Genomic DNA, 25037 nt, shown 5'->3' with positions numbered 1-25037 from the left:
GCTGCTATCATGGCAAGCAGAATGGACACAATGTTGAAAAGAGAGTTGCAGATGGAACTAACAGGCTCCATATTGTGGACTGACAGCACCTCTATGCTCAAATATATCAACAATAAAACCACATAGTTTCAAACTTTAGTGGCTAACAGAATCACTGAAATTGATAAACTCTAAATTCCAATACGGTGGAGATATGTTAACACAGTTAACAATCCTGCCGATCTATCTCGAGGTTTGAAAGTCCAGTCTTTTCTGAAGAAAGAAATGTGGGTGTGCAGGCCTCAATTACTTCTGCAGCCTCTGAATGAGTGGCATCAGAAACCTTACCAAAGGACCCTGAAATCTGGAGTAAGACTGCATGTGCTGTTCAGATAATCTCTGAACAAGTGGATTCAGTTTCTTCTTTAATTCATTGCTTCTCATCCTGGAATTGTTTGAAAAAAGCATCAACATGGATGCTCACTTAAAAGACTGCTTCTGAATCGAAGCAGAAAGAAAAAAAAACAAGGGGGGAGTCACGTGATGGATAGTGGCCGGACGGTGAACTCCAGCCCTCTCCAGAAAAGTCGGGAAAAACAAGAGAAAACACAAAGGCACAAAAATAAAAGTTACAGAAAAGTGAGTATAAAGGTGGAAAGAAGATGGCGACAAAAAAAGAAAAATCGAAAGCAACGGCAAGAAGAGAGGAAGAGAAGACAAAGGAGGAAAAAGGTGAAGGCCTTACCTGTCCGAAGAGGACCGCTGCGGAGAGAGAAACCCGCTCCCTCAGGTCGGTAAATAATGGACTACAAAAATGGCTCGCTGAGCCGAGTAAAAGTGCACAACCGCGCATGCGCGAAGTTTCGCGCATGCGCGATGCGAATGAAAAAAAACACACCGACGGGAGGGGGGACCAGCTGGGGAGTCGATCTCCACAGCAGGCAACGACAGCTGCAGAACACCTGCAGCAAGAAGAGACCACAGAAGACAATAGAAACAAGAAAGAAGAGGAGGAAAGGGCAACAAAGAAACAACAGATGGTCAACCCAGAGGAAGAAGAAGAGGAAGAGTATGGTGAAATAGAAGAAGAAAAGATAGGCAAGGTAAAGGATATACTTGCTCTTATTAAAGGATACATGGAGTCATTTAAAGAATGGCAAACACAGGAATTTAAGGATTTAAGAAAAAGAATAAACAACACAGAAGAGAAAATAAATAAAATGGAGATGACCTTAACAGAAATGGGAAAAAAAATGGACAAGATGGAAGAGCGGGCAGTAGCAGCAGAAATGGAGGTAGAAGACTTAAAAAAGAAATTGGAGAAATCTAATAAAAAAACTAAAGAGACACAAGAACTACTAGCTCAAAAAATAGATACAATGGAAAACCATAACAGAAGAAATAACATAAAGATAGTGGGCCTTAAGGAAGATGAAGAAGGCAAGAATATGAGGGAGTTTATAAAAGAGTGGATCCCTAAGACCCTAGGATGTCCAGAACTACAGCATGAAATGGAAATAGAAAGGGCACATAGAGTATTGGCCTCTAAACCACAACCACAACAAAAACCAAGATCTATTGTAGTAAAATTCCTAAGATATACTACAAGAGAAAAGGTACTGGAGAAGACAATGGAAAAAGTAAGAGAGGGCAACAAACCACTGGAGTATAAAGGGCAAAAAATCTTCATTTACCCAGATATAAGTTTTGAACTCCTAAAGAAGAGAAAAGAGTTCAATACAGCAAAGGCGATTTTATGGAAGAAAGGGTATAAATTTATACTAAAGCATCCAGCGGTATTGAAAATATTTATTCCAGGACAACAAAACAAACTATTCTCGGATCCAGAAGAAGCACGAAAATTTGCAGAACAATTACAAAAATAGACTGAGGGAGGAAGACGGGTAATGAGAGTTAAAATGATCACGATTGATATGTATGTGGGTAAAGACAAAAATAGACTGAGGGATGAAGACGGGTAATGAGAGTAAAAATGATCACGATTGATATGTATGCGGGTAAAGAGGTATAAGAGTGAATAGAGACAATGAGCATACATGAATGTATCTGTACTTAGAGGAAAATATAGATAGTATAGACAAGAATTAAAAAGGGAAGGTAATGGAATAGAGAGAATAAGGAGGGAATTAAAAGAGTGACCTTTGTGACATATGAAAAGTGAAATCTTTTCTGGGGGAGGCGGGGTGGGGGGAAATAGCGGTCACTGCAAAATCAGTTGACGCTTGCGAGTGGATTCGCAAATCCAAATGGAGAGGGGAGATGTGGTTGTCCGACAAGGGATAAAGGACAACTCAGGAGGGGAAGGGGAGATTGGGGATAAATAAGATAGAAATAGGAGAATAAGGAAAATGTTAGATGTTGTAGGAATGTTGTCTTATAAAGAGTTGAAAATAAGAAAACAGAAATGGAAAAGGAGGAAAGGTAATGATGGAAAAACGGAAAGAGAAGATAAACAAAATATAAAAGGGCTACGCTGAACTATATGTCTAAATATTAATGGAATACATAACCAAATTAAAAGGAAGAAACTACCAAATTTAAATGAATAAATGTATTCCATTAAAAAAAAATAACATATTGGTTAAGAAATAAGATTGAAATATTCGAACAAGTATAGGAGCCTTACATTAAATACAATAGCAAAAACCTACCGGGGACAAACATTACCTAAGTTGATGGAAGGAGAAGGAAAGAAAAGAATGGACTCAGTAGAATTGCTGGTGTAATTTTGTTGAATGACAACATTGTCTGACTGGCTTAATGCAACCTAGATTGTATACCTAAAATGGATGAGAGGGGGGGGTGGGGGGGTGGTTTGGGAGGAAAGGGGGGGGGGAGAAAAAGTCACTGTATATGTGTGAAAAAGAAATAGTGTATATCATGGCTAATGTGATTAATGGTGTGAAAAATTTTAAAAAAAAAGTGAGTGGTGTTCCTGCTCAATTTCTATCAGATAATGTTCATCAAAGAGATCTACCACAAAAGGAGACAGGAGGTCTTGAGACTCAAGAAAACAGTCAAAGAACTGGTTAATGCTGAGAAGAAGATAATCTGCTTTTGCCAGAGGAAGAGTTTTGCAGATGAGGTTTCAAGTCTGAGAAAGGAAATGAATATTAAAAGAACAAGCCACATTCATAAACTCAGCCCCATTCTGGAGAATGGTGTATTAAGAGTTGGTGGGCAACTTAGCAGAGCAGCAGTGGCAGAAAAGAATAAACATCCTGTCATACTGGCTAAGGATCTTTACATCTCTGATTTGATTCTTCACAAAGAGGTGGACCATTGTGGTCACACCATATGTTATCCAATCTACGCCAAAAATAGTGGATTCCTGGTGCCACTGGGTCATTTTGAAAAATTATGTCGAAATATGTTGTGTGTCGGTGTATAAATACTCCTGGACATCAGCAGATTTGCCTATGGACAGAGTCTCTCCTGACAACCTCCATTCATACATGTTGGAGTTGATTATTGTGGACATTTGGAGTACTGTGTGGAAGGAGTGTTGTGAAATTCTATGGTGTTATTTTCACATGTTTAGCCACGTGCAATTCATATCAAAGTGGCATCATCACTTGACACAGACTCCTTTATTAATGCCCTTCGGCATTTTATTGCCAGGTGGTCAGGTAAAATGACTATCATCTGACAATGGGACTAATTTTGTAGGGGATCAACACGAGTTGAAGAAAGTGCTTATGGATTGGAATCAGGGACAGATTGATGATGAACTACTCCAGAAAGGAATCAAGTGGATCTTCCATTCCCCCCCCCCCCCCCCCCCGCCTGTTGGCTCACACCACAGAGGTGTATGGGAAAGATTGATTAGATCAGTGCAAAAGGTTCTCAATTCCATCCTAGATGGACAGAATCTTAAATGAGTAGGGTCTTCGCACAGTTTTTTTTTTGTGAAGCTGTCCTCCACAGTCATCCAATTACTAGGATTTCTACAGATCCAAATGATCTCAAGGCACTTAACCCAATTCACCTTTTGCTTCTTAAAACTAAGCCTTCGATGCCACTGGGGTTTTTTCCAAAAGAAAGATGTATATGCTCGCCGCAGTTGGAAATGGGTGCAGTTTATATCGGATTTGTTCTGGAAAAGATGGGTAAAGAATATCTTCCACTACAAAAACGGTGTAAGATCAGGCGCAATTTCACGCTAAGGGATGTCGTGATCATCATGGACAATTCAGTGCCTCGAAATTCCTGATTGAAGGGGAAGATTGTTGATTCCATTTAAGACAAAAGGGGACTTTTATGTCAAGTTCAGATTAAGACTAAAACTGGTTTTCTGAACAGACCAATTACTAAAATCTGTCTTTTACAAGAGGCAGAAAGCTTTGATAATTTACTTCTATTTTCTTTTGAAATTTATATATGTATGTATGTATATATTCATACACGCACACTCCTATGTACTATGTTTGATTTTTTTTCTTTATAATGGTAATTATTTTTTAAACAATAATTAGGGCTTAAAATGTATTTCATGCTCACAAGGAGTTTGTTTGTGGCTTTTTGCTTAATATATTTTAATGTTGTCTCCTAGCAACATCTTTGAGCCAAGGTTATTCCTGGCTTCTCAATTTGATAGAGAAATAATACTTTTAGTTTATTGTTCTGCGCAATGGAGGATCCAGGGAAATGTTCTGGCATTTCGTATTGACTGTCGAACAATGTTTGAATGGCTTTGGAATAAACTTTAATAAACTTTGGAAAACTCAACTTTCATATGAATTTGTTTGAACATGTCATAGTCGACAAAAACATTCTTTTATCCCTCAAGCGACTACAAGGGAAAGTGGTCGCTACATTCACCTTTGCTACAAGCATAACATTGTGGAAATTATCAAAATTGACAAGTTTTTAAAAGCTGCATTTAGCCGGCAGGCGGTTAAATAATGGAATTCATGATAGGGAAACACAAAAAAGTGGATTCAACATTTAGCATTGGCAAGCTTGAAACTTAAGGTTGAAATTTTTGGGAAATTGCTGAATGATTATCTAGAATTATTGCTGCTGGTTTAGCAGAGACGTTATTTCTTTCCAATTTTAGATGAATGTTTGTACCTATTGACCATAAGATACTGTAGTTTAAAGGTAAAGATTCTACAAGGCTTTTTTGTAAATTTGCTCTTTTTTTAAACAGTATTTATTTCCAGCCTCCCTCTTTCTATGTCAGTCCGCAAGACTTGCCTTTTGTGGAGAATGGAGGAGTGGCAGTGTTGACTAGAAAAAAAGTAAGTCTCGATATTTAGATTTATATTTGTAACAGGTTCATGCTAGATTTGATCACAATGTGAAAAATAACTCCACAACTGCACTGTAGGTTCTTATTGCATGATTGAAAGACATTTTGGGGTTTTAATTACCTTGCAATTTTCTTCAATGTTAATGTTGTGGGTTTGAGCTTGGAATTTGGATTGTTGTCAGTGTTATTTAATTACATTATCTGATTTTTCTTTTTGTAGGTTGTTCATATGGATGTTCGGGGGAATAAAGTAAGATTAGACAACGATGTAGAAATAACCTATGATAAATGTTTAATAGCAACAGGTAATTTTTTGTTAATGTTTGCAGTTCTTTCAATGTAGTTTAATAGTATATTTTATATGTACATACTCTAGTTCATATTTTTGGCAAAGAAGAATGTTTTTGAAATAGAAAGATTATTTTAGAGAGGAATGATAAGTTTGGCTTACTGTATGTTGGTGTTATCCTTGTATTGCAAACAGCCTCCTGTAAAAATATGAGTATCACACAGAAACTGGCTCTTTTGGACCAACTCATCTATGTTGACCTTAATGCCATTCAACACCTATACCAGTTGATTGCATTATTTCTTTCTGTCAGTCTGATCTAAATGTCTGTCCAAGTGTCTTTGAAGTATTGGATTGTAGCTGCCACTCCCACTGCCTCTGGCAGCCAACCATGGACAACCACCTATCCATCAATGTGTGTCATCTGCAAACTTACAAATCAGGCCATCACTGGTTTAAACCTTTCCAGTTTTTAAAAACCTCCCTATGGGGATACTGGTTCCCTCTCCTCTTCAGGTGCAACTAGCCCCTTATATATCACTCCTGATTCAGAAGAGATTCCAATGATCCAAAAACCTGAAGTCTTCTTCTCTGTACCAAATCTTCAGTGATGCATTCATTTATCCTATCTTCTTATTTCTATGCTCACTAATATTTTGTATCTAAACTAATCCTAAGATTATAACCAGAGGGGTTCTGATTTTCAGTTAACTCTTTAAAAAAAAAAGATTCCCTTTGCAGAATCCCATCTCCCTTTGCTATCTGTTAATATCAACATGGAATATGACCATTGGCTGTTTACCCCTGCCGTTTGGAATGTTCTGTACTTGCTCTGAGGCATCCTTGATCCTGACACCGGAGAGATGATGCACCTTCCTGGAGTCTTGTCGAGGTCACAGAAATGCCTATCTATCCACTGACTATCAAGACCTCCATCACTTTTGCTTGAGTGGACTTCCCCCTTTCCTGCCAATCACTGTACCATCGATTTGGCTGATGTTTTCATCTTAAAGACCACGCGCCAGTCCACCACCTGCCTCTCCTACCAACTGTCTCCAAAGGGGTATGAATGTTGAAGAAGGAACTAGCCATGGGGAACTCCTGCACTACCTTCCTGCAACAAATGTATTTCCTTTGTGTATCCACCCATCTCCCAGTTCATAAGATAAAGGAACAGGAGTGGGTCATTTGGCCCATCAAGTCTGCTGCATTACTTAATATTTTGTATTAAATTTGTATCAGGGATCCAAAAACAATATCAGTGATAAAATTAACAATGAGGAAATTGTTGACTTCCAGACAGTGTAAAAGGTTAAACTCTCAAGTATTTCATTAGCTTTTGTTGTGTGGGAAGGGAAACCAGTTCAATGGGTTCAGAGCACGCTCGTACTTTCAATCACACAAAATGGTATAATCAGTCATATTGGACTCAACCCTACAGATACGAGCAATTACTTACACTCATACAACCCAGTTATATTGGAAATGATTACCAATAGTAGCAACTGTTTATACAGACTTATCACAACCAAGGACTACAATACACTAGTTGCCGTTCCGACTCCAACGTGGGCACAGCTCAGGTGCTATGGACAACATGCCAGATCCCCACGTAGTGGATACTTTACCAACAACTCATACAGCGTTGACCACAGTTCACGACCTGGAGTGGAGCAGAGTTCATCTCAGGGATGAAGAGCAAAAGAGAAAGACCTGCTTCACGTGGTGGACTTTGTAAGACAGTAAGCTGGAGGGTCCAGCCAGGTAATTGCTAGGTGATTAAAAGGGCAAGTGGTCAGATGTGCACTAATGGATGGGCAGAGTCCAACCTTGATTAGCAGGTGAGGCGAATTTCATGGTTGGGTCACGTGTCAGTCGAGATTGTCCACACTACAGCTCGGCACAGCGACATTTGCAAAGCATTGGAGTTGCTTGTTCAAGAAATGCTTTTCCCAAGTCTAATGTAACCATTCACACAAAGAAAACTCCAGATGAATGCTTAATGATGAGAACATTTGAAATTCAAATTCATCATCTTTTTTTCCCCACGTGCTGGGCAATAGCATCTAAATTATCAATAAAGCTGACCCTATTAAGATGTGACAATTCAGTCAATGAAGGCAAACAAATCAATTTCTAACTTTAACATAGTTTACTGATCTACATATTCTTACCCAACTAAATACAACAATGCCATGCAGACACTATCATAATTAGAAACTGAATCGAGTTTATCTTTATGAACGTGTGCCATGAAATTTATTGTTTTGTGACAGCGCTATTGTGCATTACAAGTCCAAGAATTGCTATCAATTACATTTTCATAAATACACTATAAAAAAAATAAATAGGGCAAAAGAAGAGAGAAAAAAGTGAGGTGGTATCTGTGGTTGATTGTCCATTCAGAAATCTGTGGTGGAGAGTAGAAAGCTGTTTTTGTAACGTTAGGTGTTGATCTTCAGACTTCTGTACTTCCTTCCTGATAGCAGTGAGAAGAGGGCCTGGCCTGGCTGGTGAGACTCCTTGATGATGTAGACTCTTCTCGAGAAACTGCCTCTTCTAGATGTCCTTATTGGGTTGAAGATGGCACAGGCCGAGTTCATAACCCTCTGTAGCTTTTCCCTGTGCATTTTCACCTTCATACCATACAGTGATGTATCAGTACACTTGTAGAAATTTGCAAGAATCTTTGGTGACTCTCAAATCTCCTCAAGCTTTTAACAAAATATAGTGACTGGTGAGCCTTTTTCATGATTGCATCAACATGAAAGCCCCAGGATGGATCTTCAGTGATGTTAACACCCAGGAATTTGAAATTCTTTACCGTGTCCACTGGTGACTTTTCAATCAGTACTGGTTTGTGTTCTCCTGGTTTCCTTTTCCTGAAGTCCATTAGCTTTGCTCATGTTGAGTACAAGGATGTTGTTGTGGCAACGCTCAATGAGCTGATCTATCTCACTCCTGTGCACTTCCTCATTGCCGTCTGTAATTCTGCTGACAACCATGGTATCATCGGCCAAAGTTAATTTACTTTTAACAACTAAAATTGAATTACACAGAAACTGTGGAGTGAAAGATGAGACAAGTCTTTGTTGATGCTTGTCTTTCACTTTCACAATAATACCAATTCGCAAAAAAAACTTTTATTTTGTCCTTTGATCCTTTCCTTCAAATGACCCCATTTCTGCAGGTAACACTATCTTGGCTTTGAACTTTGGTTACACCAACTTAATTACATTGCCTCATCACCATAGGGAATTACTTTTTCCCTGCTGTCAATCAGTGGACACTTCCTTTGGATTCTGCTCAACGTTTATGGCCCCCTTTCAAGTTAGTTGGTTTCTTCCATACTTCTATCAACTACATTAAAAAAAAACTATTTCAGTCTATGGCACCCTTGCTGAAAATGGCTAGTACAGACCTTTGAACCACAAAGCATTTTGTTTCTTCATCTGCTCCTCACTATTTCCTTCATTATAAATATCTCCCATCAAATCACCCACCACTTTCCTCATGAAAAGAACGTGATTTTGAAGTCCTTCGTTCGACTGGTGCTCCCTCACACCTGGTGGTAATGGCAAATCGCTCTATCCTCATTGTTGTCTACAATTCCTCACAGCTTTCGTGTCAATTTCATTGTCATTCGCAATTACAGTTTGCTCTCAGGTTTTCTTTATATCTGCTTGCGTTTGTAGGGGGAATTCCACGCAACCTTCCACCTCTTGAAAGAGCAGGAGCAGAGGTACAAAAGAGGACAACCCTATTTAGGAAGGTAAATATAAATCATTATGTTGTAGACTTTTACATTGCACTGAGATTCCATTTTTTAAAATTACTTTGCCATTCTCCTGTAACCATGCATTTAAAGCCATATTCATTTAGCAGAAAAAGAGACCCTTCAGCACATTTTTAAAAAAGCATAGAAAACACAGCAGAATACAGCCCTTCGGCCCACAAAGTTGTGCCAAGCATGTCCCTACCTGAGAAATTACTATGCTTTCCCATAGCCCTCCATTTTCCTAACTTCCATGCACCTATCCAAAAGTCTGTTAAAGGACCATATAACCATTTAGGCCATGTCGACCTTTCGAGTCCGCACCGGTTCACTAGAACAACTCCACTAGCTCAACCAAACTGCTTCCCTGCAGTTCTTCGGGAAGGTTGATCGGGGTCCGCATTCTGCCTGGTCTGTTTATGATGCTCGCCTCACTTCAACATAGCAAATGCCCTCTGGCCTAGATAACCAGAGAGGTGTGTAAAAATATCGAGAAATTAGAAATGGTCAGTGAGCCCCAACTTTGCCCCCATTGTCCAGTGTGAAAATTAATAATCATGTGGAACAAATAAATGGGTTTTGAAACTTTCATTCAAAAGTCATCGATGCTGATATTCAACCAATCAGAATGTCACATAATAAAGCTTGCAAACAAAGATGCATCTTCCTACTCTCAGCTGACGTTTAACTGCACACACAGACCTCCTGCACAATGCCTGACTGGAGAAGTGGGGGATAAGAATCAAAACAAAGGAAACACAAATTCATAAAGTATCGTACAGATACCATAAACCTGAAATTAAAACAGAAAATGCTGGAAACACTCTGTGAGTCAGGCAGCATTTTGTGGAAAGAGAAACAGTACAAGGCTAAGATGTTTTTTTTTTTTTACAGAATAACTATTTCTCTTTCTACCGATGCAGCCTGTCCCACGGCGTGTTTCCTGCATTTTCTCCGTAATGTATCTGCCTCCACTAATGTTGTCATTCAACACACCCACCACTCTCTCTTCTGTTCCTACTCCCCAGCATGTTGTCTATGTTGATCAATCAACGAGTCTGTTTACCACCACTTGGTCTGTGCTGATTAACACATGCAATTTGATATTTGGATATGATGAGAGTAACTGCCTCCACCATCCCCACACAGGCAGTGTGTTCCAGGTGTGTTCCAGGTGGTCAACCATCGACCTGCATCCTTAAAATTTTGTTCTTTTGTTTTGGATGCCCATGATGGGGAAATGGTTTGTACTCTCTCCTCTGTCTATGCCCCTCCTAAGTTTGTGCTTCTTAATGAGGAAATTGAAGGTCTAATTGCAGAGTGATGAACAGATTCCATACCTTTTAAGTTTACTGATGGGGAGATGGTAATAAAAGTTGGTAGCAACGTGTAGATAGCAAAAGGATCAGTGATAGGCAAATGAGAGAATGAGTTTTCTGAACAGGGGAATGAATGAAGGATAAGGATTACTGAGGGGTTTGCTCTGCTGGGACTAAATTCAGAAATTCATGTTGTGGGAAGCCAGTAGTTTTTACTGCAATAGCTAACTATTGATTGTAAATTGTCCATTGCATTCCATTAGTTTTCTACTATGGACTTGAGAAGGGGGACCACTTGAGACAGTGGAATCAGATGGGGACAGCCAAGAATATGGAAGAAGATTAACAGATGTTAAATTGAACTAAGGGAGGAGGTATGACAGCATTGCTGGTATGTTTAACGCTATTGGGATATGGGTTGAAGTGGCTGGGGATAAGCACAGCACAAGATTTAGAAGTAGGACTAGGCTATTCAGCCCCTTACATCTGCTTCATCATTGATAAAGGTTCTAGTTTATCTTTCAGCGCTGCAGTATCTTGCATTATTCCTTTGTAATGATTCCCCTAATCAGAAATCTTTCTGTTTGATTTAAATTTAGACATACAGTGTGGTAACAGGTCCTTTTTGCCCAATTATACCCGCTTGACCTACACTCACGGTGCATTTTGAATGGTGGTAGGAAACCTGAGCACCTCAAGGAAATCCACGCAGATACGGGGAGGTCATACAAACTCCTTACAGTTCAGGGTTCGAGCCCGATCACTGGTGCTAAAACAGCATTGCGCTAACCATACCACCCGATATGCTCACTCTGCCCATCTATTAATCTCTTTTATATAAATGCGTAACTTGGCTTTTGTGGGGGTGGGGTGCAGGGAGCCTCTGGGGTAGAGAATTTTCAATGAAGAAATTTCTCTTCTTATCCTCTCTCAGGAGCCTGCATCTTATTTTCACACTGTGCCTTCCAGTGCTGGTCATCAGTAAGAGGCAAATTTCTTCTTGCTTTAAGTCTCTCAAGCCTCAATAATTTTATAACTTTCATTGAGATCTCAAATTCTTAACTCCAGTGAATATGAGTCAAATCTACTCAATTCTTCAAGTAGACCTGACAGTGTATCCTTTTTTTTGTTCAGGAAATCCAAATTGTGTACAGTACTCCAGGTACAATCTCACCAATGCCTTAAAAGAGTATAATCAGGTGTCATCAGTTATGCGCTCAAATTGTCTTGTAATAAAGGTTAAATTAGCAGTTTCTCCCCCCACCACACAATTGTTGAATGCCAACATTGCTATCAAAGCTTTTTTTCCCCTCAAAGTGCATGAAATCTTCTGCTAGGGAAAGACGAAACCAGTGATTTTTGTCATAAATTACAGGTTGAAATAAAGTCTAATTCAATAATTTAAGCACATTTCATTTTGAAACTGGGTGTATTTACTGTTTTCAATTAAGTGAACAACAGAATGAGGCATTGTTTGCAAAATGCTAGCAAGCCATTAAATCAACCAAATTCTTAACTCAATTGTGCATGCTCTCATTAGATTAGTGCCAGACAACTGGAAGCTCATGGTTAAGATGAACAGTGCAGGGGCATTTTATAAGAATAGTCTGATGTAGTGGAAACAATGCAATACACTAAATCTGAAGAAGCGCAAATTAGAACTATATCTGGATAATTTGACTCATCCGGGCAGCATAAATGGAAGTTGTGCTGGGCTGTGATGAGAGATGGTGGGTGTTAGCGGGTGATGTAAGAGGGAACCAGATCACGTCTAAGGGGTCTGCTGCTTTGGACTGCTGAAAGAAAGGAGGGGCATCTCATTGGTAGTGCTGTAAGTTGTGGAGGTTTGTTGGGTAGAAGGGCAAGGACCCCTATCATTGGGAATACGAGCAGAAGAATAAGATGCCCAGGTGAATTTGAAAGTCCTGCTGACTCTGGAGAGGAAGACCTATTTTGAAACAGTGGTGTAAAAAGTGAAGTGTGAATAGATGTCACGGAGGTGGTGCAGTCGAGGAGCTGTGCAAGTTTGTGTATGGAGTGGTTATTGGTTTGCAACCTACACCTTAAAATAGAGCTAGAAACCAAGAAAAGAAAGCTTAAGAGTCCCAGATTGACCATGTAAAGCTGAGAGCAGATTGGAAATTGGCAACAATGGTACGAAAGTAGGGAACGGCAGTAATACAGTTTGCAATGTACAAGAAAAGGAGATGGAAGGGAGATTCGGTTCGGACTGAAACAAGGATTGTTCCACATATCACACAGAGTAATTGGTTGGAGGGACTATGAAGGTTTCCATAGCTGAAACTTGGGAGTTGAATTGAGAATGAGTTCAATTGAGAATGAGTTCAGTAAAGTATTGGGGGACGATTGCACCTCCACAAGGATAAAGCTAAGAATCCTCTGGCCAACCTAATGGGAGGTTATTATCAGTGACCGGCTGTTTCCCCTATCTTGGCTTCTGTGTTATCTCTTGTTATATTTTCTGAATTCACCACATTTATGCAACCCTTTATCAATTTTTAACAATTTGAGTTATTGTTGAATTTTTTTAAAACAAGTATAGACTTTGAAGACGTTCTTGATATAAACTATGTTGGTAGGTTCATTTAATCACGAGATTTGCTGGGATTTAAGTAAGCCAAAACTTTAATTTCAAAACCGGTATTATTTTAATTTTGACATTAGCTCACCTTCCTATTCAAATTACATGTCACATTCATATGCTGATACCGTCATTAAAATTCACAACTAACAATTTTTCAATTGAGAACAGTTTTAAGTAATTACACTAAATTGATCTTAAAATGTAGTAAAAGGAAAAAAATTAAGCCCAGTTGCTTGATGTTAATTTGAAAATTATACTGCAAAATTAATTGTAAATTGTTCGATGGTGAGAATCAACAGTCGTCTAATGAGACTTTGAAATCCAGTGCTTTCAGATTTGCTAATAACAAAACCTGCAATGGTTGGTGCAATACAGAATGGAAATGTGTTGAAAATATGTTTGAACCTCAACTTGTAAATGTGTTTGGTTGGTATTCTTATTGGAGGCTTGGTGTACGACAGTGGTTTTCAAACTTTTTCTTTCCACTCACATACACCTGTAGGTGTATACCTGTAGGTGCTGTGTGATTAGTAAGGGATTACTTAAGGTGGTATATGAGTGGAAAGAAAAAGTTTGAAAACCACTTGTGTAGGTGAACAGTTGAGTCTACCCCATAGTAGGTTGGTAATGGGTGATTGTCTGATGCTTGTGTTTCAATTGCATTTTGAATTTTTATTGCCAGAAGTAGATCAACTTGCATAATATTACAGTTTAGTGAGGAGTTTACAAACTGAAACATGAACTGTCATAGATGATGTCTGAGCTGCTCAGCATTTTCTGAGATCGTCTAATAACGTCATGGTTAGACTGCAGTCAACTCTGGTATAATGATGGCAGCTGGATGAATTAGAATTCACATTGAGATGGGAATTAATGCATCTCGATGACCCTCTTCAGAGAGTATAACCAGCCATCGTATGCAAACTAAATTTGTTCCAGAAAGTGATTAGCAGAGATGCAAGGTGGCCATGTCATTTAATAGCACACCTATATTCTGGATAAGTAAATAGATTTTTCTAATAGCCTTTGATTTTCTTTACAGATAGAAGACTTTAAATCATTGGAGAAGATTTCAAGAAATGTGAAGTCCATTGTTATCATTGGTGGTGGATTTCTGGGTAGTGAATTGGCTTGTGCTTTGGGAAAACATGGTATGCTTTTTTTGTTCATTCAAGTGAGAGAGACGAGATGCAATTTGCACTTTAATATTGAATGAGTAGGAAGTCTGGACTAGAAAATAGTTATATGCTGTGAAAGTGAGTGCGTTTAATTTTTAGCTATCTCAGGTGCTCAGCCTTTCAAATTTGTCATTTAAAATGTCTGCAGATTTTAATTCATAGGTATTCAATGAGAAACTCAAAGTTGGCAAATGTGGATATACCCACATGCAAACTAATAATATTACAAGTTTTATTCATTTTCATTATCTGGGTATTGCAACAAGGACAGTTTGTGGAACTGCCCTTCTTGGAACCTTTTTAGTTTTTTTTTCTTGCTGGGAAGTTGCAGCTCTTGTTTGCTGTCGTGCCCTTACAATAGTACTGGCTGCTCTCTGGGCAGTTTGCCTTTGTAGAAAAATCCCAGTCTGACTTTAATTAGCTGCTTTAATCTTGAACTGTATTTTAAAATAAAGGCATGGTCTTTTACAGAAGATTTTTTTTAAATAAGTAAAATTGGACTGAATTAGAATGGTATTGAAAATTGTGCTTGTATTCAATAATTCAATAGCCTGTTTACTGTTGTTAAGTTATAATGAATGTCCACATGGATGAGAAGAGGATTTCTGACTCTGGACAGGAACAACAGTTTCAGTCAAAATTGGCCAAAACGAATGGAGTATTAATACTGCTTTCAGTTTATAGACCGGCTCTGTTAAATTCATAGAGATTTGCAGATGATTAATGCTTTTCAAAATTAACTATTCAGACTTTTTGCAAATGTATTTTGCACATGATGGATTAAAAGAAAATGATCATTATTGTTCAGGAGAGTGAAACATTGCTTCTGGGAACATTTCCATTATACAATGGAAATAATGCATATTAATTATTCCATATGAAAAATACAATTCAAATGTTTTGATTCAAATCTTCATAAACAATCCCAATACATCACTTGCTATTGGAAGTAGTTTTGGATCACAGTTCAGAATTAACCTTTGGTTTGTGTGTTTTTTTGGCAAAAAGAACATTGAAAAGGTGACAAAATTTGTGTTGTGGATGGAAATGGCTCTTTTCCACTTGATTATCTATTTTGATATTCTTTTGAGCAGTATAGGACAGGGTCAGACCCTTCAGTCCACCATGCCTTTGCCCAACCAATCCTATCTGCCTGCATGTGGTCCATATCACTCTATTCCCTATAGGATTGTGGGTTTGTCTCAATGCATCTTAAATGCTGCTAACATGTATGCTTCTGCCACCTCCCTGCAGCAAATTTCAGGTACATACCACTGAATAAAAATTGAAATTTTGTCTTGCTGCACGTTAACAGGCCTTCTGCCTAAATTGCCTAATTAACCTATAGCCCATGTATGTTTATGGGTGGGAGGAAACTGGAGCGCCCAGAGAAAACCTATGCAGACACGTGGAGAACATACAAGTTCCTTACAGACAGCGCCAGATTCAAACCCGGTTTGCTGGTGCCGTAACAGCATTGCGCTAACTACTACAATTTGCCTTACAAGTCTCCTTTAAACTTTCCTGTCTCATCATCAACCTGTAGCCTCAAATATTTAACATTTCCACCAATGGAAAAAGATAATCCTAACCTATTTATGCTTCATTATTTAATTCACTACTATCAAGTCATCCTGTAGCCTCTTATATGCCAGAAAAAAAGTTTTAAGTTCATCCAACCTCTGCTTATAGCAAATATGCTCCAATCCAGGCATCATCCTGGTGAACCACTTCCAAAGTCTCCACTTGTTTTCTATTGTGTTACAACCAGAGCTGCACCATTTGTGGCCCAGACAAAGTTTTATATGGTTGCAACATGAGTTCCCAACTTTTGTACTCTGTCCTGACCGGTCAAGACAGACATACTGTATTTGCCATCCTATCCACTTGTGTTGCCACTTTCAGGGAGCTATGAACTTGCCTCATTGTTTCTGAGTGTCTTGCCAGTTATTGTATACTTTCTGGAGTTGAACGGGACAGTCTGCAGATGCTGTGATTGTAATGCAATACACAAGTGTTTGGAGAAACTGTAGACTTTCAATGCATAATTTCTCTCTTTTCTGGATAAAACTTCAACTGCCACCAATATCCTGCTGTATCCTTTGTCAATCTTGTGCATTTTATTTATTCAGAATTTCTTTATTACTTGACAGCTCTCATAAATTTTATTTCCATTGTGTTTTCTTTCATCAAACCTGAGAGATTCTTAATTAATTGTGAAATCAAAGATAATGGGAACATGGCAACAAAGTGGACTTGAAAGTTGCCACAACCATGATCAGCAGGTTCAAGGGACTTAAGGACCTACTCTTGTTCCTCTTTTTTAGATCTGTTATGAGCCCAGAGGACCCATAAACCCAGCAGCAATAGATATTCACCAAGACAAATGGTTACTTAAACAGAAGTTGCTTTTAATTATCTTTAAACATGAAAACAGAATCCCACTTTAACTTATCACTATTGACTTACTTAGCCTAACTTAACCCCCTTCTAGTTCTAAGCACAGGTGTATGTAATATGTGTGTGTAAGTTAAGAAATGTTCTTTGGTTCACAGTCCAATCTCACTTCTCATTTCTCCAAGTTCACTGGTTGCAGCCAATTCTTCTACTGTGCACAGAATTTAACATTTATAAAGTTCACCAGGCCTTGGTGCTTGAAAGGTAAATGGTTACCGCTCAGGAAGGTTCTTGTCGGTTTTCAGAGAGAAATGTGTTGTTTCAGGACATCCACAACTGATGTACTTCCATCAGTCACCTCAGTGTCTTTCTGGTGAAACTTGCCCTGTCAGGGTTCTCCAGATGATAACCTCTTTCTTTCAGGTCACCACTGAGTACCTTTTTGTTTTTCTTATAACAAGTGAAACATTAGACAGCCAGTCCTCTCCTCTTGCATAAACCACAAGGGCTTTGATCAGGCCATCTTCCAAAAAGGCTTTCCATAAGCTTGCCAGCTTGACCTGTTCCAGTCCCAGCTGCTTCTGCTGGCTGTAACACTGTGCAAGTGATCTCTGCCTCTCTCTCTTTCTCTCTGACACAGAGAAAAGCCTGTTTGACTCTCTCTGCTTGCAAAATTACATGACCCTCTTAGAACAACAAGCTCTCTTCCAGACAATCTGCGGCTCCAGCAAGATCTTTTGTCTGTTGCCTTTTGTAAACAACAATACATTAGTGAAGTCTCTTGAGCACTCTTCAAAGCTTTTGCAAAAGCTCTGAGGCCCTGATATGTCTAGCATGGGGCAGAGCTCCAGTATTTTAAATAAGATCTGTTTTAAAGTGTTTGTATTTAACCTATTCTAACAAACCTCTCCCAATTTATCTCCCAAAAACATATCTATTATACTCTGTCACATCCAACCACTATTTTACAGAACTGAAAATGGTTCTACAGATAATAAAAGTTAAAAATGGTGTGTGAATGGTTTAGTTATTTCCAGTAAATTTAAAAAAACCCAATAACATGTTAAATCACAGCACAGAATGCAGAACTTGAAGTGATCCAGATCTTTCCAGAGAAAGGAAACATGGGTAAAATCCTCCCAGAATACCTCAGTAACTGGACAACTGAGAAAGTACGAAAAGGTAAAGATCTTGATTATTTTTGTGAAAATCCATTTTGCAATGTTTTGATTAGTAGAGGAAATTTGTTTCCTTGATAAACTGTGAAACTTAATATCCCAACAATAAACATTTATAATATTTCAAAACATTTAATCTTAATCTCTATGAAAAACCATGAATCTGCATAATAACGTAGGGTAGAAAATTTTATCGCCACTTTTTCCTTCTACTCCCCAGAAATATTATTTAATTTTATTAGCTGTGACTGATGTTGAAAATTGAATTGTATTTAGCACAGTTCTATTTTTTGAAAATATTATTTAAAATTTTTTCCATACATGTAGTAGTCAAAGATTAATATAATAATACAAATTGCAAAGCAGAAAACAAGCTAGGAACTACATACATGATGGTATGTATCCCTTCCCAGAATCTCCCAACACCCCACCCTCAAAATAATTCATATAAAAAATACAACATAGTTATATAAAATAAAAGAAATTCTCAGGATTGCACAGAGGGATGCCAACTAACACACGGGTTTAAACAATTCAGAGGAGATTCTTGCAGGACCAGAGGCACAGTATTACAAATTTAATGTAAAATTACTAATGTTTTTTGAGTATACAGGCACCAAATGTGTAAAAACGTAGCATATTTATTTCTCAAATTATATGTAATTTTTTTCCAAAAGAATACTATTTTGAATTTCTGCATTCCATCTTGTCATACCCAAATGCGTATCTGATTTCCAAATAATTGCAATACATTTCCTTGCCACTGCTAATGCAACTTTGACAAAATCCAATTGATATATTGACAATTTTAGTTTGGGTCTCGTTCCTTCAGTATTTTCCAGTAAAAATAAATCTGGATTTTGCAGAAATACAACACCTGTAATTTGACACAAAAAATTCCCTAAATCCACCCAAAAAGGACTTACCTTGGGATAAAACCAAGTTGAATGCAATTCCTCTTCAACCAGGTAACAACATGGTTGGTCCTAGCTTGTCCAGGGGGGCCTTCCATTTTCTCTACATCGGCATTAAACTTTTTATCCAACTCTCGATAACCCAAGGCATTTGGGTTCTTTGGACAATGACGGATATTGCACATTGGATAAAAATTTGAGGCAAAAACTTGATCTGTATTTAATGGGTCACCTTGCTGGGGTTGACCAGCAAGACACCAGGATCTCCTGTGACATAACCTGTACCTGGGTAAAACAAGCCCTGAACATGAAACTCCCTTAAAAACTCTTCACTTTTCGATTGATCAGAGCTGTCAAGATTTTAAAATGCTATTAAAAATCAGAAAATTTTCAAGTAAAACTGAAATCAACTGTTGAAAATTGGATAGATAGTATCTCTTTAAACATTTAAGTATTTAAAACATTTGGTCAAGCTGAAATGATGTAAAATAAATGGTTTGCTCTAGGTATAAAATTTCCATTGAAGTGAATAGGTTGTGGATTCCATGCTGGATTTCAGGAGTAGTTTCAACAGAGTACTTGTTCTTGCTCCTAAGTTAGACATTGTGAACTGCAGATAAATCTGGGCCATTAGGTTAGGGTAAAAAAGTGAAAGGATGGGGTCAGTAAGTTTGGAGATGACACAAAGGTTGGAGGTGTTGTGGATAGTATTGAAGGTTACAGGTTATAGACGGGATGTAGAATTGGGTAGAGAGAGGGCAGATAGAGTTCAATCTAATGGGTGTGAAATGAAGAAGACAAAACTTGAGGGCAGAGTATGTAGACAATCCCAGAATTCTTAAGTGTAGAGGAACAAAGGGATCTTGGGTTCAAGGTTGTTGTACAAGTTGTTAGGATGGTTAAGAAGGTGTATGTTGTGCTAGCCTTCGTTAGTAGAGGGACTGGGATCAAGATCTGTGAGGTAAAACTCTGGTTAGTCCACCCTTGGAGTATCACGTTCAGTTTTGGTCACCTCATTACAGGAAGGATATGAAAGCTTTCAAGGGGGTGAAGAGGAGATTTACCAGGATGTGGCTTGGGAATGTGTCAGGGCTTTTCTTTGGAATGATGAAGGGTGAGGGGTGACTTAATGGAGATGAGAGGCATAGATAGGGTAGACAGTCAATACTGTCCCAGTGCAGGAATAACAAGTATCAGAGGACATCTGTTTAAAGTGAGTGGACAAAAGTTTAGGGGGAAATGTCTTAGGTAGCCTTTTTTTACATCGAATGTTAGGGGGCTGTTGTTGGAGCCTTGTACAAAAGGGACATTCAGAAAATGCTTGGACAAGCACATGGATTTAAGAGAAATGGAGGGTTATGGGTGTGAGCTAGGGAAGGGTTAAATTGTGGAGTAGATTAATATAGTTGGCATAACGTTGTGGGCAGAAGAGTTGTTCTGTGCTATGTTGGTTCTATATTAAAATAAAACTTTTTTCTTTTGTTTTATAGAGGGTGTTAATGTCATGCCCAAATCAGTTGTGAAATCTGCAAAATATAAAGATAATAAAGTTGTCCTTCAACTCAAGGATGGACAAACTGTATGTATTTGTAGTCAAAATTTGTGTATTTGCAAATATGAAGTATTTAACCATTTAGTCTTGCTCACCAAATTCACAATTAAGCCAGCCCACTTTCTGTCATTTCCAGATAAAGACTGATCATGTCATTGCTGCAGTGGGACTTGAACCAAGGGTGGAATTGGCAAAGTCAGCAAGATTGGAGGTGGATTCTGACTTGGGAGGATTCAGGGTGAATGCAGAACTACAAGCACGTTCAAATATATGGGTGGTAAGTACATGGGTCATTGCTCAAAGATATCTTTTTTGGATTTTTAAATTATGTTACTGCAAAGTTCTGCATTTATGTCCAAGACTAGATCCATAACAATATTCTTTATCACTGTCTGTATTCTTTTCTTTTTAATATTTTAATTTTGGATATAATGTTATGTACAATAGAATTATTAAATGGAGTATAAATGCCAACTTTTACAACAATAGGCTGTGCAATGTACTTGAAAACTATGATTTTTTTTGGAGAAACAACACAGGCTTTTAGCCTAGTAAGTATTATAATGTTTGCTTTGTGACCACCCAGGCCGGAGATGCTGCTTGTTTTTATGACCTTAAGTTGGGCAGGAGGCGTGTCGAGCACCATGACCATGCTGTAGTGAGTGGGAGATTAGCTGGAGAAAACATGACTGGGGCTGCCAAGCCTTATTGGCATCAGTCCATGTTTTGGTAAGTGTTCCCTGGACATTATCTAAAGATGAATAGAATAACTGTCAGCAATCAACTATTTATTTAAAATAATGTTAAATGTTTGTCAATTTTGTTAATTATTGGTACTGCAGGAGTGACTTGGGTCCTGATGTGGGATATGAGGCGATTGGTATTGTTGACAGTAGTTTACCCACTGTGGGAGTGTTTGCCAAGGGAACTACAAAAGATACCCCCAAAGCTGTGACAGAAATGACTGGTAAGTTGCTCTGTATCAGTTTACTTAAAACAAATGCTTGATACTTTTGTTGTTCAGTGAAATCCATCTTTTTAATCACCATTAACTAAATTTTAAATTAAAAATGGTGCTGGAGCATGGCGACTTTTTGCGATGCCTGGACGGGACACTAAACTAACCTTTTTGCTGTATCTCAGACCACGTGAAAGGATAAACAATCAATCTAAATCCAAAATGTTAACTCTTCCTCTTTGCAGTTGCTAACTGACTCGCGGATTATTTCTAGCATTTTTCTTTATTAAAGTTTCATCTTTATTCGCATACTTTTAACCTTCCTACTAGATTTTTTGTATCTTAAAATGTATACCTGAATTTCTTCATCATATTCGAGACAAGTCATCTTTACGTTTTAACCTAGATTGCATATGAAATGGAAAATCTGATTTTAACCTTGACTGATTGAGATTAGCTGTTCCTAATCACCTCAACTGTTTTGTTTCAAAGGAAAATTGTGCGGTGTCACCTGATCTACTGTTGCTCATTTAACGTCACTGTGAAACTTGAATTCTGCCCAATACCTGAAGATATGAAACTCACATCAAAAGCTCTCTGTTATGCTGACTTGGAAACAAAGTCCCTGTTGAAACCTAGCATTAGATCATGACACAGTGGGTATGCTCTAAATAGCGCCACAGGATAGAAAGATGGACAATGAGCAGGGTCCCTGTTCTCAACATCCAATATCTGTCGCCAGGTCAAAGATTTTGTGTCCAGATAGAAGCTGCAGCAACTTTCACCTTTTAATTGATGTCTGCAAGATCGAGGTTTTGAGTGTATTGTTTCTTTTTCCAGATTCTGTTAACCATGTATATCTTCATGAATATAGGTACAGGAATACGATCAGAAAGTGAAACTGAGGAAGTCGCCGCTTCTGTCAGTGTGCCTGCTGCTACTGTTGTTGAAGCTCATCCACCTATGGAAGGAGAAGACTATGGAAAAGGCATCATTTTCTACTTGAGAGAGAAAGTGGTTGTGGGAATTCTTTTGTGGAATATTTTCAACAGGATGCCCATCGCCAGAAAGGTTAGCATTGTAATTAGAATTGCTGACAAAAGATGTGAGTTTGGGAGGGGGGGTGTTATTTTTGGGTGAATTTAGTACATTTTCAGTTTGTATTAGTGTTGGGCAAAATAATCTTCACTTGAATTGCATCAATTTTCACCCTCTGTGCATTAAAATTGGAAAAAAAAGTCAGAAATGACTATTGAAATAAAAATTCAAATATTATCTTTATTTTTTCTTTCTTCCTTTCATTTGTAATCATGAGTACCTTTGCTACTTGCCCCAATTCTGCTTGTGCCTTTGGTAACAGGCTTTTTCAAAACCATCTTCGCATTGATGAAGACATTTGGCAGATGTGCCATTAGTCAAATTGACCTGAAACATTTTTTATCTCCAGCGATGGGTGTTCCTTGCTCTGTGCATGACTGGAAATATTCATAGTTTTATCATAATCACTTCATAAAGGACCCATCACCCTGGTCACAACCTCTTGCTGTTTCCTTCGGGAAGAAGGTGCAGAAACCTGATGTTCAGCACCTCTGCGTTCATGAACAGTTTTCCTCCAGTGGTTCTCACGTTCTTGAAGCTCCCCTTGCACTATTGAGCATCTCTCTCTCTCTCTCTCTCTCTCTCTCTAATTCATCACTACTTCTGTGAATTTAATACAAATAAATTATTAATTTATATCAAGGGCATCTTTATTGGCTTCAGTGCAGGACTCTCCATGTGACTTCCATTGAGGTAGATGAAAGGCTGCTAATACTTTAACTCAACTCTCCCTTTCCCACAGCACCACTGTTGAAAACAATCATGGTGTGATATTTTGAATCATGTTTATATTATAATAAAGTACATTAAATGGTTTTTAATATAAAAACCTCAGTCTTTATATTCAAAACACATAATCTTCCAATACTTTCCCATTTTACTTCATTAAGTCAAGGGTCCTCCTTGTTAATTCTTGCTCTTTAGCATAAACGTGTATCTTTATTGTTGGCTTCTTATCTGTGTGAGTTACGGTTCAAATTCACAGAATTAATTTGTGAGCATTGTCTGTAGTAGATGGTTAAAAAAAAATCAAACATCCTCAGAATAGAAGGCAGGCATAAGAGAAAGTTTGTCGAATGTAGTGAGAGATAGTTCCACAGACCTTTTCTATACTTCTGATGCATTTTATCCTTTATTTTTTTCACAGGTCATTAAGGATGGTGAAGAACATGATGACCTCAATGAAATTGCAAAGTTGTTCAACATTCATGAAGATTAGATTGACCAGAGTTTAACTGTGTATATAAGATTCTAGATTTTTTTAAACTGTAAACAATTTTTGTGCAGGAATCAAGAGCTTGAATTCTCAGAATGTATGTAATATTTTGTGAGTTACTCATTATCTAAATTTGACTGATTTGTACTATGTGCACATAAGTGATTCAGAGTTTCTGAACTAAATATTAAAAATAATGTAAAAATGGCATTTGAAAATGTTTTAATTAAAAATGTGAGGATTTTATTCAATTTTGTTTTCAGATGTTGAGAATTAGCATTTGTGGTTTACTAGTATTACCCAGGATAACATTTGGCCAGCTTGTTGGGAAGAGTTGGCTAACTTTTGGACAGTGCAATGTGAATTGTTTCCATTCTTTTGATGTCTCCTGTTACTATCCAAAAGTGATGGTGTTACTCAAGATTATGATGCTTGCATCTCTGAGATGAGAATTCTTTGAATAGTAACTTGGAAAAACTAAATAATAAGACATGAGTGTTTATGCAATGGTAAACAAAAACACAAATGGATAAATTTTCATCCTTAAATTGCTATGTTACTATGGAATTATTTTTGTGCATCTTCTTTTACTTGCATTGTAATCTCTGTATGTCTAATGTTATGAATTTTCTCCCAACCTTGATTATTTAACTTGATAACTTTTTCTTGTTGTTCTGAACCCTGATCTTTGGCACATTCTGATGGCAAATTGGTTGTTTTGATAGTTGAAGACAAGGGACAATCTCATTTGGCTGAGTCTCTATCTGGTACTCCTCTGTGGACTCCTCTACATTGGAGAGACTGGGGGCAGACTGGATGACCACTTTGTTGAGCATCTTGGTTCTATCTGCCACGATAGTGTGGATCTCCCAATAGCCATCCATTTCAATTCCCCATCCCATTCCTTTGCTGACATGTCTGTTCAGTCTCCTTCACTGTCAGATTGAGACCACCCACAGATCGGAGGAACAACATCTCATCTTCCTTCTGGGTACCCTCCAACCAGATGGCATTACATCAACTCCGATTTCCTTTAGAACCCCACCCCCAATATTTCCCCATGTCTCCAATCCTCAAGCTCCGTGTGTCTGTCGCTCTCCCCTTTTCCTTCTGTCTCCTTTCACAAAGCCAAAATCTATTCCCACTTTTCCTCATCATATCCAATTGACACCTTTTGCTTGTTGGTGTGGATTTCTCCCCCACCCCCAGCAATTCTTCCACCTACCTCTCTCCAGTTTTTAGTGAGAGGTCTACCTGCTTTTTGCTTATACCTTGAAGAAGGGCTCAGAACCAAAATGTCGATA

The 25037-nt window shown here is 38.1% G+C and overlaps 1 protein-coding gene across 3 annotated transcripts in view; it reads left to right on the top strand.

The window, feature by feature from the left end:
* Window positions 1-24281, top strand: part of aifm1 (apoptosis inducing factor mitochondrion associated 1) — a 46931-nt gene extending 22650 nt beyond the window's left edge. For 2 of the 3 annotated variants that reach the window (XM_069893448.1, XM_069893447.1), the window contains exons 7-17: window positions 5153-5243; window positions 5475-5559; window positions 9239-9315; window positions 14285-14393; window positions 17892-17999; window positions 20400-20488; window positions 20598-20738; window positions 21048-21190; window positions 21304-21428; window positions 22294-22490; window positions 23665-24281. In XM_069893448.1, coding sequence (XP_069749549.1) covers window positions 5153-5243; window positions 5475-5559; window positions 9239-9315; window positions 14285-14393; window positions 17892-17999; window positions 20400-20488; window positions 20598-20738; window positions 21048-21190; window positions 21304-21428; window positions 22294-22490; window positions 23665-23736 — 1237 coding nt within the window. In that variant the 3' untranslated portion in view covers window positions 23737-24281. The remainder of the gene's footprint in view (window positions 1-5152; window positions 5244-5474; window positions 5560-9238; window positions 9316-14284; window positions 14394-17891; window positions 18000-20399; window positions 20489-20597; window positions 20739-21047; window positions 21191-21303; window positions 21429-22293; window positions 22491-23664) is intronic. The other variant, XM_069893449.1, reaches the window with a different exon arrangement.
* The last annotated feature ends 756 nt before the right edge of the window (window positions 24282-25037 follow it).

This window comes from Narcine bancroftii, chromosome 8 (assembly GCF_036971445.1).
Source record: "Narcine bancroftii isolate sNarBan1 chromosome 8, sNarBan1.hap1, whole genome shotgun sequence".
NCBI classification, from domain to species: Eukaryota; Metazoa; Chordata; class Chondrichthyes; order Torpediniformes; family Narcinidae; genus Narcine; species Narcine bancroftii.
Note: the sequence above shows the minus strand (reverse complement) of the source record. Positions and strands in the feature narration are given on the sequence as shown.